This window comes from Alosa pseudoharengus, unplaced genomic scaffold (genome assembly GCF_046254945.1).
Source record: "Alosa pseudoharengus isolate Yale_2024_CS ecotype anadromous, Long Island Sound unplaced genomic scaffold, YU_APseudo_1.1 YU_APseudo_1.1_scf_19, whole genome shotgun sequence".
In the NCBI taxonomy this organism is placed as follows: Eukaryota; Metazoa; Chordata; class Actinopteri; order Clupeiformes; family Clupeidae; genus Alosa; species Alosa pseudoharengus.
Genome location: NW_027468657.1, coordinates 35,881,307 through 35,903,280, shown reverse-complemented (window position 1 = coordinate 35,903,280; position 21,974 = coordinate 35,881,307). Strand labels below are relative to the sequence as shown.

Here is a 21,974-nt window from a genome sequence, read left to right as displayed (position 1 = left end):
GGGTTTCTGCCAGATAAATTCATAGGATTAAGAGGGCATCTGCTAAAATGCCATAGCAAAGCAGCCAACAGGTATTTGAAGCCACTGGTGCTTCTGGATTCACGCGAACCTCAAGGTGTAGGATCCTCAAGAAGTTTGCAAGTGTGCATAAACCTACTATTCGGCCACCCCTAAACAATGCTCACAAGCAGAAATGGTTGCAGTGGGCTCAGGAATACATGAAGACTAATTTTCAAACGGTTTTGTTTACGGATGAGTGTCGTGCAACCGTAGATGGTCCAGATGGATGGAGTAATGGTTGGTTGGTGAATGGCCACCATGTCCCAACCAGGCTGAGACATCAGCAAGGAGGTGGCGGAGTCTTGTTTTGGGCCAGAATCATGGGGAGAGAACTGGTACGCCCCTTTAGGGTCCCTGACCGTGTGAAAATGACCTCGGCAAAGTATGTACAGTTTCTGACTGACCACTTTCTTCCGTGGTACAAAAATAAAAGGTTATAAATAAAAAAAGAAGAACCGTCCCTTCCGTAGCAAAATCATCTTTATCATTTACCATTTCATGCTGCAAAGAATACCTCTGGTTCATTGGCTGCTATGGGCATGAAAGGAGAGAAACTCATGTCCCCCATCTTCCCCTGACCTCAACCTTATTGAGAACCTTTGGAGCATCATCAAGCAAAAGATCTATGAGGGTGGGAGGCAGTTCACATCCAAGCAACAGCTCTGGGAGGCTATTCTGACATCCTGCAAAGACATTAAAGGGAAACTTGGCAGGATTTCCCCCTCTGCTGGAGAAATTGTGCATTATGCTATTTCAAACTGTGGAAAAAGATAACGATAAAGCACATGGATTTGTTTACAAGCTAGCAAAACGGTTAGCATAAGTTCGGCAGACAATGTGGATGTTACAAGGTAAGAAACACGATTTAGGTTGGTTTTCCACCTGGGGACGCTAGGTGCAGCGGGAAAAGTCACCATTTTCACCGGAACAGGTCATTTAACCATCCAAATGATTTCTAAACGGGTTTATTACGTTGAAATATTTGCCAAGTTCCCCTTTAAAGCAGAAAAACTCCAAGAACTCACAAGTTCAATGGATGCAAGAATTGTGAAGATGATGTCAATGAAGGGGTCCTATGTTAACATGTAACTTGGCCTATTAAGATGTTTTTGATTGAAATAACTTTTGATTTAATTTATGACCTAATGCTTCAAATTCAACAAATGACGATTTTGTGTTCTTTATAACCTGTAAAATGTCTGTTGTGCATAATAATTTGGAACAGTGCATTTTGAGTTTTTTTGTTATCATTGGGAGGTTTGTTCAATAAAATTTGAATTATTCTCTAATGGTTGATGACTTGAAAATTATACTGACTGTCATTTGCATCAGCTATTTAGGAAAATCTGAGAAAAATATAATTTGCATAATAATTTGGAACGCAGTGTGTATTGTTTTCATAGATGTTAGTAGCCTGGGTTTTCCCATGCTGCCTTATGCGCGCGATTTTATTCACAGAACGGAGGGAGGGCAGCAAGACGATGACGACACACCGAAGCCGTTATGAGCTACGTACAGACGCATTTGATAGGCATTCGTAGCGCCCAATAAACGGCTCTGGGCATTCGTAAACCACGTTTCAAATACGAGAAAATAAATGCCTAGTTCCCAGACCCCATCTCAATGAGATGAGGTCTGACGTTAGCCAGATTAAGATGTTAGTGGCATGCATTATCAAAAGCTTCCATTTACTGTGCCATAGGCTACTGCGGTCTGTCAACATCTTAAATTTCCGCACAACTTGGTGGAAAGGTGTAGCACAGGCTAAGGAAAACCCATTAATTTTCAAAGGGAACTTCAAAGTACTTCCCATATAGTTGCCTATTAGCTCGCAACAGCGAAAGTGAAACTTTGACAGTGGAGGTCTGGAGCTCATTAGATGTGCACTCAATCGCGATTCGATGCAGGTAAAAAGTATCGACTGGTAGGTTAGTAGCAAAGGTAAATGGGATTATAGCAATTTTGCAAATGTGGCGACAGCACACAGTTTGGGCAGTAGCCCATGCACTTGCGGTGAAGCCTACTACTATGTGAATCGCAGACTATAACCAAAGAAAGTGCTGTTTTAGCAGTACTTGCGGACTGACCTGCCCCCACTGCTAAAACAAAATCTAAAGGAAACCCGGTCACCCTCAGCACAGCCATTGGTTGTGCTGAATGCACGAGACTGTGATTGGATCCTGGGTTTTTGGTTATTCGGAAATGGGCGTCAATCTGTAATCTGACCTGCAGAGCAAATTCAAATTTGTTTACAGGTTTGTCTGGGTTCACCCAGGCTAGTATTGAACCAGTACTGTGAGGTGAGCTGGGCGATAAGAAGGCGGCCAATTTACAATTTAATAATAAAGCAATTTACAAAAAAATCACTGATCAAAAAATGCTGATGTGGTACATGAAAATTTAGCTAAAAATGTGGACAATGCAATCAAGCAATTTGGGCATGTGGAGGCACGGAGTGAATGGCTGCAAGCTGAGACGATAGCGAAGGCAGCCAACGAGGGCTAATTGTAAAGCAATTTACATAAGATTCACTGAACAAAGATGATATGGTACATGAAAATTTAGCTAAAAATGTGGACAATGCAATCAAGCATTTTGGGCAATGTCGACGCACGCACATATCGGCAGCAGAGCAAATGCTCAGCAGGCTACCCCCAAGAGCGAGCGAGAGAAAAAAAGATGCGCGTTTAAAAGAATGTGCGAACTTTCAATGACACTCTAGGCTACTAAGGACTACCCTTATTTTAGAGACTGTTCACATGTCTTTCTTAACCAGTATGGACATTTAATCTGAAAAGGCAAGTTACACAGAATGTGACCAGATGTCCTGGTTTAACCGGGACAGTCCCGATTTTGAGTTGCGTGTCCCGAGTCCCGGCAAAAGCCTGTCGGGGCGCTAAAATGTCCCAGTTTACACCAATTACTATTTAAGTGTGGTCCCATGTAGAAAGACTATAGTCTAAAGCGTGTGCGCGTGTGTCAGTCAATCGTAACAGTCTGCATATTAATCTTTGCAGCCAACCTTATATAGTGAATCTCTGTAAACAGTTGCAATGCCTCGTCATATGCCTTGTTTTAACGGTTAGGACAATGCAGAGGAGAAAGTCATAATCATTCTCAAAATAACCTATGGCTGTGTTTTGTTTTCAAATGTTTTCATTCATGTCTAGATAACGGGTGAGGAATGTTTAGGAGACGGACTATTGTAAATCCTCAAATTATGGCTGGGGTTTATTTAAAAGCACAGTACCTTTATTTGGGGCAGGCTTGCCAGGCCTTTATTTCTTACGTGGTGCGTTTTATTGGAGACGTGCGTTTCGTTTGAAGCGGCATACCAGGCTATCAAAAGATGTTTAGTTTGGTTTGGGATTTAATTTACGTTTGGACTGTTTGATTATTAGTAAAGATGCACCGATTGCAATTTTTGGGCCGGTTCCGATTTCCGATTTTTCATAGAGTTTCACCTGCTGATACCGATTTTATCTGATTTCGATTTCATTTCTTCTAACCATTTTACAGCACACACAAATTGTTATTTTCTATCTTTTCTTTAATAGAACATGTTAATATAGAAATGTAATGAATTTATTAGGGCTGTAACGATACACCAACCTCACGATTCGGTTTGTATCACGATTTTTGACCCACGGTTCGATAAGAATCTCGATTTTTCTTTTTTTTTTTTCTTTTTTTTTTTGGGGGGGAGGGGGGGCTAGACATTTTATTAAAAAACATTTGAATAGCCTCCCTTAGAACACCAGAGGATTACAATATAATATATCTATTATTTTATATCCTGATATAAAAATATTTTTCTGAATGACTGATATTTATGACAGCACACTTTATGCAGATTAGCCTATAGCCTAGGCCTACTATTTTTTATTACAACTCTACCTCTTTAATTCAGCTGTCTGGTTGAAGCCTGGAAATATTGTAAACAAAGTAGCATATAGCTTAGCCTATCATAGTCTACTGATTGGACTGTTCAGTTTCCCCATGTGTGTAAGTTTTAAGGTAATACTTGTTCTCCTTGGGACAGGCCCTTTTGGGAAACGTTGGTATTGAGATGATCAGTCAACAAATGCAAGAGTTTTAAACAATGCTAATCAAACAAAGCATGCTAATGATGCTAAGCGGATTTAATAGTAATTTAGCTAGTCGTCTATGCAGCCTTGCTTTCACGATTGTGAATGTTTTATTTAAGTCGCGCGTGTTCATTGAGCAGGAGAGGGAGGGAGGGAGGGAGAGTGAGCGGGAGGGAGCGCGAGAGAGAGCGGGGCAAGGAGAGGGGGTTTACTTCTATACTGTTTGGTAAAGTTGCACACATAGTCTACAATGAAAGCAAGGAGAGGTATGAAATTATTTATTTATTTATTTATTTATTAGTTTTTGGACAACGTAGGCTACCGATAAGTAAAGCGGGAGTTGTGGGTTGCTTTTGTGGCCGCATAAGCTGCAAAGCACTGCGTGAAACACTAGAAAGGGTGTGTCGCGATTCTGCCTTTTCACACCGCGACACAGTATCGTGGATATGAATGTCGCGATTTCGGTTTCGAATCGTAAATCGTTACAGCCCTAGAATTTATCAATAATTAAATGGCTGTTAAAAATATGGAACCCGTGATTAGACAGATTCTTCTTCAAGTCTAACTTCAGCTGCAGTATCAAACTATAATGCCAGTATAATTATAATGCCATATGCTATAATGCTATATTGCCAACTACAGTGTGGGACATTCATTTCACAGACTTCTAATATACATGCACTGTTATGGAACATCCATTTTTTTTCTTCTCATATCCAATACCCAACTAAAGATATGAGAACAATTTTCATGATACATTTGAACATGCTACCATGGAACATATATATGCATTGATGAATTTATGGGAGTAGGCTATCACGCAAACACGTGGGAGGAGAAGTGCTAATTGCGATTAGGTTTTCCTCCATATATGAAAACAGTGCACGTCTGTTTTGCGGTGAAAAACTTAAATCCAAATTCCGGTTAAATGCATCAATTAGGCTATAGAAACTTTGAGACAGCTGATTCAGTATTCAGAGCATCAGTTTTCTTCATTGTAGGCTACAATGTCAAAAGCAATTTTTGTTTGCCTTTCTAATAGGCTATCGTTTGTTCACTTTCACGACATCCACTTCTGAATCTGCTAGGCATAGCCCTAGTCTACGTGCAGTAAATAGTTCTAGTATTTTTTTTAAAGTGAAGTAGAACTACTAGGGCTACTGTATGTCGCTGCTTGTTGACATCTTATTATCATGTAGCCTATGATCACTAAACTTTGATTCTTTTTAATGTCGCAATCGGTTATCTCCGTTCAGCTGTGCTTGTGGTTCAGCTGTGGGCACGCAATGAGCGACAGGGATGGGCGGTGATGAGCGATGTTTACGTAGCCTATGAAGTGACCGCTTAGTAAATTCCACGCAATATAGCAAAGCAGAGCGTTCGCCGGTACAGGTTGTCAAATAGGTCTATGATAGCCTAAATGGAGTTATTTTTTTTAATTATGCATGATTTATTTTTTTATAAACAATGTAGACAATTATCTGAGGCCTGGCTATTAATAGAATCCCGGACATAATTTGAGGATTTAGGTATGCACACGTGTTTCAGGCATAGTGCAAGCACTAATCTCTGACTGAAAGTGCGCAGAACTTGTGTTTTTACATAACAGTATTTAATACATTTCTCGGGGTTGACACCCCCAAACCCACCAAAAACATGTCTGACTCGCAAGCCAACGATCTCATTCCACAAGCCTGGAGTGCTCTTTCGCGGCTGTAAACGGTAATGTTTCATGTCGGGTTCATGTCAGTTAATATGAATTAACATTTAAAAACATGTTAAATAATATATATATATATATATATATATATATATATATATATATATATATATATATATATATATATATAATATATATTGCACCTGACTGTAAGTCGCAGGACCAGCCAAACTATGGAAAAAAAGTGTGACTTATAGTCCGGAAAATACGGTAATTGGCTTGCAAGAGAGAAGTGACATTGATGAACGTCTATGTCAATAGCTTTGTTCTGCTGAGAGCGCTGAGTGCTGTGAACGCTGAACTTCATATAGGATTTGTAGAGAAAATACAAGCTGCCAGTGCAAAAAGAAATGACTGATTTTAATTTACAGTCCAGCTGGTGTTTATCGATTGGTAGATTAACCAGATCAGCAACAGCGTCATCGATCCATAGACAGCAATCCACCCAATAACTTGTATATTAAAAGAAGCATCAAAAGGACTTTAAGGAGGGATATTGCTCTGACTATGATAGTTGTAATAAAAATGTGTGTGTAGCATTTCAAGTAGTAAAAACAAAGTTTAATCTATGTTTTTGTGTTTTGGAATTAAAAATAAATCAGTCAGACTTTAAATATTTTTGTTTTGGACAAAAGCATCTACTAAAATGTAAAAATAAACATAAACAAATGCAACATCATGCACCTTTAATGTACTTGGCATGGGGTCACACGTTGTTGAATACAGTGTGTCCTAGTTTTAAATAAAGCCCTGGCTAAGGCTTCTCAATGATGGCAAAAATCATTATCACGATTATTTTGTTCAATATTGAGGTCACAATTATTAAACATGATTACTCAAGTGATTTTGGAACTCAACCACTTTCAAAACTTTGTACATATTTAAATAGAATTTTAAATATAATCTATTTAAATATAATTATTTTAAATATAATCCAAAAACACATGCAAAAATATAATGCACATGACCGCTCAAGACAAAAGGAGAGCATTGTTATGAAACTGAATATGGCAAAATAATCATTGTATTTTGATTATGTTGTTTTCACAATCGTTTCAAGTCATAATCATGATTAATTTGATTAGGCCACAGCCCTAGCCTTGGCATCTTCAGGCATTTGTATTAGCTATGGACAACTGTCGGCTCTGGTGTGGTAAGATGGTGACTTGCAGTGATCCTTTTATTACATGCAACATTGGAATAACAGAGGGCAGATGTTTAAATAAACAGCGTTTGAGTGGCACCGAAGCCCGGCTTTTCATTTGGTCTGATTACTGCCATTTGCGTCAGAATTGGTGCCATGCTGGAAATAGGTTTGGGTACGCAACACTACCATTTTGTTGCTTAAAATGTTTAAAATGTCTTGGAAGTGGGCAGACATGTTACACGCTTGTTGCGGCAGCCACCAGCCAGTTGTTTATGGTTGTATCCTGTTGTTTTATATTAATTAAGCTATGTTGTTAACTGGCTATGATGGCGTGCCTTGTATGGATTGTTGGTACAGTCTGTGACACATGTTGTGGCAATCTTGAGATAAATGTGTGTTATGTGTATGTATAGTGTGTATATCTTAATTATGTTGTTGTATTATGTTAGTTAGTCTTTGTTGTTGATGGGTAGCTACCCCAAATAAGTAAAATGTGTCCTGTGTATAACTATTTTTTGTTGTTGTTGTTTTCCTAGGCCGTGTGGGTCAAGCAGTGGCTTTGCGGGCAAAGGCCTTTGGTTTTGGGGTAATCTTTTATGACCCATACCTCCCTGATGGTGTTGAACGATCCCTGGGCCTTCAACGTATGGCCACCCTACAGGATCTTCTCATCCACTCAGACTGTGTGTCTCTGCACTGCAGCTTGAATGAGCACAACCACCACCTCATCAATGACTTCACTATTAAACAAGTAAGTTTTGTATTCATGCCAAGACACAGCAACCGACAGTGAATATTTTTTTTCCTTTAAGATAGTGGTCTTTCAGCAATGTCAGCAATTATTTTCATGTAGGTTATTCACAATCTAGCGATAAATAAACACTTTAATATCAGATTATACCATTGTTGTAACCATTGATGGTGTCTGATGTATCTGTCAGTCAACTTTCTAACGTTAGCTTGTTAGCTCACATAAGTTCCTGTTCCAGTGTTCCAAGGCCTATCCTCTAAATGGTAACCTGTTAGAACGTTATAGAAAAAACGGTTAATAATCTTTCTTTAAAAATGACATTGCATTTACAAATTGATTTTCTTGTTGAAAATCTCGTCTCTGTAGGCAGCCTAGACAATTGCTATCAACAAGGGTTGGCAATCCACTCAAAAGCAAAATAAATTGTTTCAACCAATAACCGACGAGATGCGCGTTTAAGAGAGTTTTCATTGCACGGGAGGGAGGGGGAGGGAGTAGCGAGCTAGCTCTGTTTTGTTTGAACATCAACAAAGTGACGTAGCCCCGCTATCGCTGATACAACCTTTAATTTCAATGTGTGAAGCGCTTTGTGTGGCACTTTGTGCATGGAAAATGCACTATATAAATAAATATCTACCTACATACCTACCTAATTCAGACTATACTGAATATTACCTTTGGAACACAACAGGCCTTAAGAATTCAGTGAAATGACATCTTTCTCATTCATGTAGGCTATCCTGTCTAATACACCATCCTGTTGTTACAACCCTAAAATAATTAGCCCTCATCACCTCACACATAAAACATACAGTAGAAGGGCTAGTCATGCAAAAAAATAAGGACATTTTAATGAAACTGCAGACTGGCCTGCCTCCACTGCTAAATTTTTTTTATGGGAAACACTGGAAAGGTGCATAATTTGAGGTGGTGCAAATTATAAATTATAAATATAAAATATGCAAATTGAGTGAGTAAATGTACCCCCTTCATGAAACGTTTGATCCTACTCAATGATTTTCACATTTAAAGTATGACTTTATCTCTGACCACTTTCAAGCCATGGCCTTTTGAAATTTTGGTGTCAAAATCTAGTGTCGTCAATTTAAAACAAATCAGTGTGTCATTATATGTGCACGTTCCCCTCGTCCACAGTATTTTAGCCTATTCAATATTCGCAAAAAATAATAGTTGAAATAGTGGTAATATTTCCAGTCATTGATAAAATAACAGTGGATGGGAAAGGGGGGATGGCTGTTTTAAAAGGGGGATGCCACCCCCCCTCAACTCGAGTACTGGTGGTCTTTCACACATTCACATTCACACCAGCGGCCAGCTGGAGGTTATTTTGTAGGGCTCGGGCAGGACTCTTACTGTTCCTCCTTGCACAAAGGATACTGATCCTACTGCTGGGTTAAGGTCTTTCTACCACCCTGCACAGCTCTCCTATAAACAACTACCTGTCTCCTGGAATCTCCTCCATGCTCTTGAGACGGGCGCCGTCTTGTGTCTCTTTGGATCAATGTCCACAGTAGCCCCACTTTCACGAATGTTAGTTCGCTTCCTGCTGGTGAAGTCATTGATCAACTTCTTACCCAGCTCCAGGACAAAATCTTTCTGGGTGTACCGCTTCTTCTTCCCCCCTTGAACAGTTCAGTCTAGACAAGATCCAAGCGTTGACCCAGCATACGTCAACCACTAACCACAAGATGTATGGTTATGGTTATGAAATTTGGCAGACACTTTTGTCCAAAGCGACATACAAATAACAACAATACAATAGTTACATTTTAACAGTAAACAATTTAAAAATGTTGCTAAGACCATTAACCCTCTAACTGCCCAAGTCGCAATATTGCGACATGAGTCATTACTGAATAAAACAGACGATAGACTCGAGTACAGTGTAAAATCTCATTTGTACTCTTTACCACTAGATGGCAGACATCCAGAGATTTGATTCAAGCCTGATTTCACTTCTCAAAGTGCAGAGGAAGTAGTACAATCAAACGTGAGAAAACCGGAGAATATGTGCATTTGTTTGTATTGACACGGAAGTGATTCTGGCCATCGTTTTTGCAGAAAGCAGAAATACACCAAATGGTGAATAATTGTTCACTTGTGATGACATGGATCTGTTATTCCCCTATTCTAATTCTGAAGGAGAATATCTGACTTTTGGAGATGACATTGATCATCTATTAGTCATTGTGCATCTGAATGGAGGTGCGTCTTTGCATTTGCACGACAGTGTCCACTAAGCATACAATGTTTATTTCGACTTTGTCCAACATAGCTGGACGTGGCAGTGGACGTGGTAAAGACAGCAGGGATAGTAAAAATAGGGCTCTGAAGAACTACAAAGTCACCTGAGATAGGAACAGATTTATTAGCATACTTTATGGTAGGCTTTAGTATGCTTTGTGGTTATAGTAATAGTTTACTAGTGTTGGTTTACATTTTACTGTTTTCCTTTGAATTTGTCATACGGATGAAATGACAAAAATGTGCTCAAATATGCTCAACATTTGCTTACTGAAAGGGGCATAAGTCGAAGTGGTTGCCATCCAGTGATGTCATAATATGCAAATTAGATGAGTAAATTTACCCCCTTCAGAATTTTTTGATCATACTGATTTTTACATGCACAGTAGGACTTTATATCTGACCACTTTCAAGCCATGGCCTCTTGAAAAGTTAATGTCAAAATCCAATGTTGTTTTTTTTTTAATCCTGGTGACCTAAAGGGTTAAGGAGAATAGCAATAATAAACAGCGATTTCAATTCAATCAATAGCCTGATGAAAATAAACAAATGCTATGATCTACAAACCATAATGCATAAAAATGCTTAATAAACTAAGTGCATGTTGAACAGATATGCCTTTAGACCCCTCTTGAAAGACCCAAAACTATCACAGGAACGGAGAGCACTGGGCAACTCATTCCACCAACATGGAACCACTGAGGAAAAGAGTCTTGAATTTGACCTAGCGTTTTTGCTCATCAGAAGACCACAGTGGGCGGTTGGGGATGTATATCTTGATTATTGAATTAAAATAGCATTGAATTAACTGCATGCTTAATGTTACATCTGTTATCCATGTTTTAGATGCGTCAGGGTGCATTCCTGGTGAACACGGCAAGGGGGGGATTAGTGGATGAGAAGGCCTTGGCACAAGCCCTAAAGGAGGGGAGGATACGTGGAGCAGCCCTAGATGTCCACGAGACGGAGCCCTTCAGGTGAGAAATTATATATAGCCCCTGGAGTTGGTTGTTGGAGAGAAGGATGCTTATGGTGTTATAATAGTGCCATTACTCGAGCTCAGTGAAACATCTTCATGAGCAAATAATACTAATTCACACGCGCAGACACAGCTGCGAGCGAGGAAAAAACAGCTGCACCGAGCGAGGAAAAAACAGCTGCACCGAGCGAGGGAAAAAACAGCTGCGAGTGCACAAAACAACCACTGGGGGCCATATGTTCTCGAAGATGAGTTCTGCTTGTTGTACAGCTTTGCTCGCGCGGGTTTCGGCACTGGGGAAGGGGTACCAAGGGACACACTTGTGGCCCTCTTGTGATTGGACATTTCTTTGCATTGGATGCTGTGATTTTGTCTGGTTTTATGGGATTTCATATCGAGTTTAAAAGGATGGCCAAACAATGTATATGGGATTATTGCAACACCCATACACGGAATAATGACTTTCAATATTGTATGCTCTCTGTAATTATCCTAAATTACATTTAAAATTCCACGTCAGTGGATTAAGCCACATAGTCAACTCAATATAGGCTAAATAAGCTAGACAAGCACATTTGTTTGTTCTAATGTAAGCCAGCATTGTGGCCTGTCACTTGCAGGAGACAAAGCTTAGGCTATAGCTAAGGTTAGCATAGTTACTTAATTTCACTTATAGAGCGCCAAAACATTACATGTCTCATGTCGCTTTACAGAATGTTAGACAATCAGAGAAAACAAAAGAAGGCCCATGAGTAACAGGCGAGGAAAAACTCCCTAGAATTGGAGATGCATATAGGAAGAAACCTCGAGCAGATCCACGACTCAAGGGCCTGACCCATCTGCCTAGGGCAGGGGTGGGCAAACTTTTTGGCTCAAGGGCCATATTGGGTTTTGAAAATTGGACAACCGCACAACATCCCCGCCCACCCACCCCCACTCCAACAACTCATCACACACAAAAATATTTTTTTTATAGCCTATCATTTAGTATCAAAAGTATTTGTTTTAAAATATTAATTGCTTAAAAATTACTGCTTATTTGATGCTGTTTAACAAATGTATAAATTGTGCACTGTCACTTTAAGAATAATTCATGTTTATTTCTCAATGATCTTCTGCCCGCTCTGCTATGGCTAGTGCTGTACCTATGGCTGTACCCTCTCACAGTTTATAAATGGTCTGTAGTGGGAACTACTGTTGCCTTCATGATTTCCTTTTAAACGTTTTTTATAAGGAGGAGATATCAATTATCAACTAGAAATGCAATTCCAAGGAATTACCAGTGCATGAAAATGCTAAAGTTGTGATGTAAAATATCATGTATAGTTAAAACAGATAATATAGAGATGGTTACTATGGTGATGCTAGGATAGACATGGTGGTTGCATAGCTTAATAAAAGTTGATAGTTTAAAAGTAGACTGTTTAAAAGCTGAATGTAGATAGTTTAAAAGTTGTTGATAGACAGTAGATAGTTTAAAAGTTGTTGATAGACAGCTAGTTTAATAGATAGTTTAATGATAGTTTGAAAGTAGACCGTTTAAAAGTTGAAGGTAAATAGTTTAAAAGTTGATGACAGACTGAAAGTTTAATGAATGTTGATATTCAAATAGTTTAATGGCTGTGTATAGGTAGATATTTGACGATAACTGAAAGTTGGAATGGCTCTAATGTTTGCTAGCAGTTATGTTATGCTAACCATGCTACTTAGCTAATGTTTTATAGCAGTGCTAGCAATGCTAACCATGCTAATTAGTTAACTTAGCTAACATTTTCTAGCAGTTTTGTAAACATGTTAACAATGTTAACTATGCTAACCATGCTACTTAGCTAACTTAACTAATGTTTTCTAGCAGTTTTGTTAAACATGCTAACTATGTTAGTAATGTTGACATGCTAACTATATTAACCATGTGACTTAGCTAACCTAGCTTATCATTTTTAGTAGTTATGCTAACTAGCATGCTAATTATATTAACCATGTGACTTAGCTAACCTAGCTAATCATTTTAGTAGTTATGCTAACTATGTTAATTAGCATGTTAACTATGTTAACCATGTGACTTAGTTAACCTAGCTAATCATTTTTAGTAGTTATGCTAACTATGCTAACTAGCATGTTAACAATGCTAACTATGCTAACCATGTGACTTAGCTAACCTAGCTATTATGTTAACTATGTTAACTAGCATGCTAACAATGTTAACATGCTGACTATACTAACCATGTGACTTAGCTAACCTAGCTAATCATTTTTAGTTGTTATGCTAACTATGCTAACTAGCATATTAACCATGCTAACTACGCTAACCATGTGATTTAGCTAACCTAGCTAATCATTTTTATCAGTTTTGTTAAAAATGCTAACAATGCTAGCAATGTTAACATGTTAACCATGCTAACTAGCTACAGTGGGTAGGAGTCATAGTTGATGTCAAGTTAAAAGTTGTTGATAGACAGCTAGTTTAATAGATAGTTTAATAATAGTTTAAAAGTAGACTGTTTAAAAGTTGAATGTATATAGCTTAAAAGTTGAATGTAGATAGTTTAAAAGTTGTTGATAGACAGCTAGTTTAATAGATAGTTTAATGATAGTTTAAAAGTAGACAGTTTAAAAGTTGAATGTAAAAAGTTCAGTAGTTTAATGGGTTACATTGTTTAACAGTGGATTATTGTAGTGAGGACCTTTATTTTGAAACAGACCGTTTAAAAGTTGAATGTAAAAAGTTTAGTAGTTTAATGGGTAGTAGTAGTTTAATGGGTTACATTGTTTAACAGTGGATTATTGTAGTGAGGACCTTTATTTTGAAACAGTTTTGGGCAGAGGAAACAGTTGAATAGGATGTGTAGTCTTAATTGACCCAGATTGTATGCTTAAAGCCTGAGGCTGCAGGTGGCCTGAACACCTGCCATAGGATTCTAATTGCTTAATGGCCGTATTATGATGTCATAATCGGCAATGTTAAGTCTATGGGGATTTTTAAAAAGTTTTTCTTTAATAGTTTAAAAAGTATAAAAGTTTCAAAGTTGAAAAGACATAGCAACCCGATCTGTTTGAAGACCTACGTTACAAAGTTTGAATGAAGTTTAATAATAATAATAAGAAGCCTAGGAAGAACAGTACAGTGCATTTTCATGCACTGTAATAAGAAGCCTAGGAAAACCAGTACAGTGCATTGTAACAATGACAAGCCAGCTAGAACCTGCCGCTCTCTCCCTCTCGTGAGCGCAGACGCGTTCCCAATTAAATGGAGTAGCATAATAACATTCAAGTTAAATCTGCTGCAAAGGAGATAACTAAGATAAGGCCTATCATCTCTATTAAACATGATGTTTTGACATTGACATTGTAAACGTTCTCTGAGGAGAGTGAAAAGCAGTTTGCAGTAAAGCTAACCAACGTCGTCTCTATCACAGGAAAAAAATAAAATGCTCGGCGGGCCGGATGAAAGAGCTTGGCGGGCCGGATCCGGCCCGTGGGCCGCAGTTTGTCTACTCCTGGCCTAGGGTCAGTTACAGAACAGCAAGGTCTTTATACATGACAAATGCATAAGTTAGTTATATGTAGAGAATAAAACATGGTGTTTAAAGCCATCTGAGGTGTATGTTACAAGAGGTGGGTTGGTTACATATCCAGTATGATAATACATGAATCCTATTCAGTGTCAGAAAGTTCAAATAGTCCAGTGTAGGAAATGGTATTGTCCAGGGGGATTAGAAGTTGTCATAGGGCAAGTAGTGGGTCGCTAGGCTGCACGGGCCAGGAATCCGGACAGGGGGGCAGCAATAGGTGGTGATAGGGCAGTTGTAGGGATGGGACTTCAGGTGAGATGAGTGAGAATGAGGGCCAAACACAAGGATGGCTGATGACTGGTAATGGTATACCTCACAAGTGAGGTAAGGGAGGAAGAAAGAGAGATATAGATGCTATAGCTGCATAACTAAGGCATGGTGAAGGGTAGTCGACACCAGCACAGGTATGGTCAGTGACCACCATCGCAAGCATAACTGGGGTGTCAGTTACTCAAGGATACAGCAGGGTGGTCCATTCCAAAAAACCCTGAGGTGGTTGAAGTTCCACACTGCACCATACCTAACTATGGGAGGCACTAAAGAGGTATGTTTTAAGTACTTGATGGAAAGACGACAGAATAGTAGTTGGAGCAGCTGAAGGCGAGGCTGAATTTTGACGGAAATGCATGCCAGCTGTTGTGGTTGATTTTCGCCAAAGTCTTTCTGGCTGTAGCTACCAAACCTAGGTTCAACACCAGATTCTGCATTGCCAAACTTGAAATAATAAGAAACTACTGACAATGTCAATGAAGAAAATTGTTTGTTTTCTGGTATTCTGCGTTTTTTGGAGTACACAATATGTACATTTGGGAGACTAGGTTCCCCAGTAGCAATGGATATTAGGGAGGGAAGTGAACCCCATGTAAATGATCAATCCCAAAAACCTGTGAAACTCTTTTGGGGTCTCTTCGTCCCATGCCCCTGCACTGTTTGCATACAACGGCCTACTAAGCACAAGCTCCTACCCCTTCCGGTTGGTAAAAACCTGGGACAATAATGTGAGTAAAAAACTATTTCACACAGTGTTTTAGTGGAAGTCTGCACCACCCTAGGCACGCCACCTAAATCTATACCTTCTTCCTCCATTCCCTCATGCTCTTCAGCATTGTGAGTGCAAGCTCATCAGCAGTCAGCTACCTCTTCAGGCTTGCAAGAAGGTCTGTGTAGGTCTTGTCATCCTCCATCTGAACAGCAAAATCTTACAAATATCTTTATTAATTAAAAAAATAAAATCACAAAACTACAGATGTGTGTGTGTGTGTGTGTATGCACATACACACAAAAGAAGAGGTAGCCTAAACTATTGAAGCATTCTGAGTAACTCCCTAAATCTGATGGCCTGGCTGGCATCAAGATAAAGACAGATTACATTTCACCTAGTAAATAACTGCTGAAATGCACTATTGACATTTCTGACAGAATATGTGATTTCACATCATGTTTTCTATAACTACATGTGGCCTACTAGTTAGCGCTTCAGACAGTAGGCACGGCTGAAGTGCCCTTGAGCAAGGCACCTAACCCCTCACTGCTCCCCGAGCGCCGCTGTTGTTGCAGGCAGCTCACTGCGCCGGGATTAGTGTGTGCTTCACCTCACTGTGTGTTCACTGTGTGCTGAGTGTGTTTCACTAATTCACGGATTGGGATAAATACAGAGACCAAATTTCCCTCATAGGATCAAAAGAGTATACTTATACTTAAGTCATGCCATCTTAGAAAATGAGACAAGCACGTCTGATGTTTGTCATTTAAAAGTTAGCAAGTTAAAATAGTTCACTACAGACTTCCTAGCGAGGTAACAACCCGAGGAAAGGCAAGAAGTTAATTACATTTCTGATAGAATCTGTGATTTCATATCTTGTTTTCTACAACTACATATTGAGAGGAGTAAAAATATCGCTCAACTTATTTCATGTCAGAGAACGTAACACAACTTACAAACGCGGCGCCCATTGATTTATTCAGCTATGGTATGCTACTGACTTGCCAATATAATGCTTACCTAACAAGCACATTTGCACTAGAAAACAAACTTACTTATAGGTTATACTAACAGGTTTTTAAATTGTCAAATGAAAACTGACATCAAAAGCAAACAAGAATATTGCAAGCAGTTTAGAGTAATGCAGTTAGCTAAAGTTACATGACGGTGCACTAGCCCCCGCTATGCCATAATGTTGACACTGATTAGAAAGCAAATTACTGCCAAATAACATGATTTTAGGACTTCAAATTAAGATAAACCATAACTACAACCGACGTAAAAACAATATTACCTCAGTTTATCCAGCTGTGTGGTTTAAAGGCGAGGTAAACCGGCTGTCCACATCAAATAAACCGACTGAAGTGAAAATACTTTTTCATGACTCATCTTCAAGTATCTAAAACATTTCGCACCATATACCCCTTATAACCAATCATATAAAATTGAAGCTTATGTTGTCAGCATTACGGGGAAGAAGAAAAATCAGTCATTATTGGACAGCTGAAATATTAGATGATTGGTCATTGTTAAAATTGTAACAAAATTAGAACGGTCGGGCACGTAAAGGTTAATAACACTTGGTTAGATTTCATTTTTTGCAGTGTGTTTATTATTTCCATGACTACAGGAGGAGGACAAGGCAGAAGTGTCTGTGGCAGTTTGAGGACAAGAAACATCAAAGGATCAAAATTAGGGGTGTAAAGATTAACCGATACGTATCGGTATCCGTGTAAGATACAGCTACATCGATACGTGAAGCCCGTATCGGAAAAAAACTGAAATGAACCGGTCGTTATATCGATTTACTTGTTATGAATCGGTGCACAACCTTTTCTGCTCGCTCAGACGCTCATTTACGTTCCAAGCACCGCGTTCACCCCACTTCCGGTTTTGAAACTATGCGTGGCACGGAATTGTGGGTAATGCAGTTCGTTTTTGGTTACATTCATTGCCCAAAGTTGTCAAATGACCTCATTACCCATACATCTATTGCAACTTAAGCATGTGACAACTTGCACTCGGTCGGCTTTTGTTTTTTCGAAATCCAGCGCGAAATTAAGCACTTATAGCATTCCTAAACAGCAACGATAGTCTGTAGAGTAGCCTTACCTTTGATGAAGGGATTTCCTTAATGTTAAATAATAATTTGGCCCTTGCTGCTAAAACGATGCATAAATTATTAGCCAATGATTTTGTTCATATTCACTCAGACTTGTGGCATTTTAGGTTTCTGCATTAGGTCTACTGTTGGAACAAAATAAGCCCTGAGAGTTCATTGATTTGTAGGCCTATTTTATTCTTGTAGGGTAGGCTAGGCCTATATGAGAAAAGGCCAAGAGTATCTTAAGCACTGTTTTATTTTATTTCGGTATTGTCTTACCTCAACAAGGCTACAGCTCCATGAAAACAATCAGATATAACTCTATAAAATCTGTAAAGTCTATAAAAATGTATTTTTATGTTGTATTTGGTTGCTGTGTTTGACTGAAATGTAGACTATTCTTTTTTCATTTCAATACAGTATATGAAACAAACCTCAGTTTAGATAATCATATTCACACATTTTGTTGCCTAATTGACAAACATGACCATGATAATTGATCATATAAAATTGATCATATAAAATCAATCTTTCAGAATGCTTTCTATTCTTGAACTGCATCGAATTGCATCGAATCGCATCGCATCGAATCGTACTGAATCATTTTTTATAAACATGTATCTTTTCTTGTATCGAATCGTGCCCATGTATCTAGATGTGAATTGTATCGTCTTTTACATGAGAGATTCACACCCCTAATCAAAATATTAGCAGTCAATGAGGATCGTTGATAAGAAGTGAAGATGTAAAATTAAAAATCTTTGACGGCATGCGATTAAAAGAAAAAATAATGCGTTATGCTTGGTCCTTAATCGCATCCCAATTAACACGTTAACGTTGACAGCCCTACTTTTTTGGTAACAAAATGTTTTGCGCACCACCAAACAAGCAATGTGTAAATTATCTCATAACCATGATGTTGCAAAGATCATCTCTAATTTATATATTTATTATATATACATTATTTAAATTAATAAGAAAAGGGTCTATAATAAACCCCACTCACATTTGATGGTCATCTTCATCTTCTCCACCGTGTAGTTTTTCACAGGGTCCACTGAAGGATGCACCCAATCTGATCTGCACTCCCCATACATCCTGGTACAGTGAACAGGCCTCCATTGAGGCGAGAGAAGAAGCAGCCCGAGAGATGAGGCGTGCCATTACAGGTTTGTTTTCCAAGTGTTTTTTTGTTGGAATTGTTTCCTATATTGTTTGACATTGAATAGATTTATCTACCCTGTATGTGTAGGGCGCATCCCAGACAGCTTGAAAAACTGTGTGAACAAGGAGTATCTGATGACTGCCTCCCAATGGACAGGCATGGAGGCCTCCACTGTGCATCCAGAAGTAAATGGAGCTGCAGCCTACAGGTGAGCTATTTTGATAATGACCTGACCGAAATGTTATATGTGTTTTACCCTTTGAAGTCAGGATCTTCACCAGAGATGTAGAGTGAGTCTTGATTAAACAACCCCTTCATTTTGTCATAATTCCATGTGAAATTCAATTCAAGATTAGTAATGCTACATATTCTGCTTATTTACCAACAACAAGATTAGCAATGCTGCATATTTTGCTTGTTTGTATTATAAATTAGACATACAATTGAAAAAAATAAGACTTGATTTAAAAATGCATCCTTCTGCTGCTCTGGACTCCTGATAGGGGGTATAATGTTATGCACAGTCTCTCACTCATCGTCACTGGTCACTTTTTGTCTGTACTGTGGTTCTCAACCGGTGGAGCGCGGACACTCTCCCGTGGGGGCGGGAGTAGGCTACAGGATGGGAGGGGGAAAATAAAACAGAAATCAAATCAAATCTGGCGAAGCATCTGGATCTGGTAGCTTGCGTCTCTGTCCTATTTGGTCAATATATTTGACCGCTTGAATTGCCTCAACCTGTATTTGCAAGGCTGCGAAACTCACATTTTGCTCCTCGCAGACAGAGTGGACGCCTTCACACAGAAACATGTCTCGTGAGTTCGAGACCCATTTGTGTGCACAGCAAACGAGCTGTCAATTGATATGCAGGAACAGCTTATTGAACCAAAGAGTGACAGAAGGCTGAAGGAACGCTTTACCTCCTGCCCTCTTTCGTCATTCTGAGCAGCATTGATGCAGGAATACCCTCACAGGGTTCCCACAGGTCATGGAATTTCTAGAATATCAAGGAATTTTATAGTTTATTCCGGACATGAAAAGTCAAGTCAAGTCATTTTTATTTATTAAGCGCATTTAACATGTACATAGTACAATCCAAAGCGCTCCACACACAAGACATTGACACATAAAGACAAACAATGCTGGACGGAGCGGCGTAGTCCCCAGCGTACCCGTGACATCAAGACATAAACAAACAATTTACAAAATAACAAAAGACACAAAACAGGTGCCAGACAGAGCGGCGTATTCGCCAGCGTACCTGTGACATCACACCCCAAGACATACACAAATAAACAGACAGACAAATAGACAGACAGTAAAGCAAGCCTGTCTTTACAAAGACAGTAGCTACAGAACAAGACCAGACATAAAACAAACAGACTCAGCGCTCATGCAGACAAAGATAAAGACAAACAAAAAACACTAAATAAGTCCACAGGCAGGTGATAGTGCTTCGCCAGCAGTTTAGTCCACAAGTCCCCTTTCAGCCCCGGTGAGCAGATCAGCCAGCAGATGAGGGGGCAGTGGCCGTGGCGGTGGGCGGCTCTCTCTTCTCTCCGGCATGGTGATTAAAAAGTCACTTGCATGATGTTCCCGTACGTTGCTCCTGGACAGTCCAGTGGCGAAACGTAGATCTGCAGCTAGATGGCAGAGGTGTGAAAGTTGGCAGGCGGTGGCAGATGGTGAGTTGAGTTCCCTTGGCAGACGATGTAAAAGTTCATACCAGCAACTTCTCAAGGTGAAATCCTGACACAGCTTGTGCGTTGACGTCTGTTGATGGTTGACGTTAGTGGATAGCTAGTTAGTTAGCTAGTTAGCATCACTACGTCGACATCCAGACGTCGGATGACAGTTCAGCTCAACTAACACTCAAAAGCTCACAGTCAGGTCCCACAGATGTTATCTCTCACCAGACACCGAGAAGGTATCTCTCGTAGTGCAGTCATCAGGCATATTAGCGACAGGCAGAATCTTCACTAGTGGACGTGGATGTTGTGGTCGGGGTCTCGGACTCAAAACAGGTGTTAGGCTAGCGACAAACCGCGTTGATAAAAGCGCCTACAGATGCTCATTATGTTCATCTTCAAGAGTGCACACATCGACAGGACACATTTTTACATAAAAAGATGAAAAAGACAAACATTGAAACATAAACAAGAAGCTAGACGGAGCGGCGTGACTCGCCAGCGTACCCGTATCATTTTTGGTGCAATGTCATGGAATATCAGGGAATTTTATTGTAGCAGTTTAAAATGTACTTGCCAAAATACATTAACTGTATTTCCACGCAGAATTGGTGTATATCTGGTTATTAGCTTTACGGCTTGGTTGAGTAGCCCAACTGTGCACTATTCAATGCGTATTTATTCATCTCCCAATCTAAAAAAGTAAAAGATTCTTGACCGCTATACGGTTGCTCTGAAATCATTGGTCGGTATATTGTACTATTCATTATGTAGTAAGTCATGGAAATTCAGGTGTTTTGTCAGGGAAAGTCATGGAATTTTACGTGGGAACCCTGCCCTCAACGCTGACGTCGCCTTAAAGATTCTCCTCCCTTTCGCGTCGACATATTTGTGTGAGACAGGATTCTCAAAAATGAATGCACTCAAAACGAAATACCGCAATTGTGCACAAATCGAGGATGATTTGAGGCTATGTTTATCAGACATTTCGCCAAGAATTGAGGATCAAAGCAGACTCAGGTCTCACATTAACATAGCCCACCTGCAAGCTCCTCTAAAAAATGCTGATATGATAACAATAATAAAGCATAATAAAGCAATTCACATCAGGTCTGGTGCCTATTCACAATTATAGCAATAGCCTAGTAATGATAATAGGCCTACTGATGATGATGATGACGACGATGATGATGATGACGACGACGACGATAACAACAACAATAAAGCATGTAACCTCATATAATTATATAGTAATACCCTAGTAATGATAATAGCCTACCAGTACTCATAATAATAATAATAATAATAATAATAATATTAATAATAATAGTAATAATAATGCCTGCAAGCTCACATGAGAATTCTGGTGCTACTGCCAATTATAAAGTTGAGTAAAAAGAGGTATAGAAAATCATCTTTCAATTGATCTTAAATCAATTTATCAATAGTTTTA

General features: G+C 39.2%; 1 protein-coding gene across 7 annotated transcripts in view; it reads left to right on the top strand.

Moving 5' to 3' along the window:
* LOC143132817 (C-terminal-binding protein 2) overlaps positions 1 to 21,974 on the top strand; it is a 99,515-nt gene that overhangs the window by 70,919 nt on the left and 6,622 nt on the right. For all 7 annotated transcript variants that reach the window (XM_076292621.1, XM_076292622.1, XM_076292623.1 and 4 more), the window contains 4 exons: positions 7,552 to 7,766; positions 10,878 to 11,008; positions 18,710 to 18,837; positions 18,921 to 19,041. In XM_076292621.1, coding sequence (XP_076148736.1) covers positions 7,552 to 7,766; positions 10,878 to 11,008; positions 18,710 to 18,837; positions 18,921 to 19,041 — 595 coding nt within the window. The remainder of the gene's footprint in view (positions 1 to 7,551; positions 7,767 to 10,877; positions 11,009 to 18,709; positions 18,838 to 18,920; positions 19,042 to 21,974) is intronic.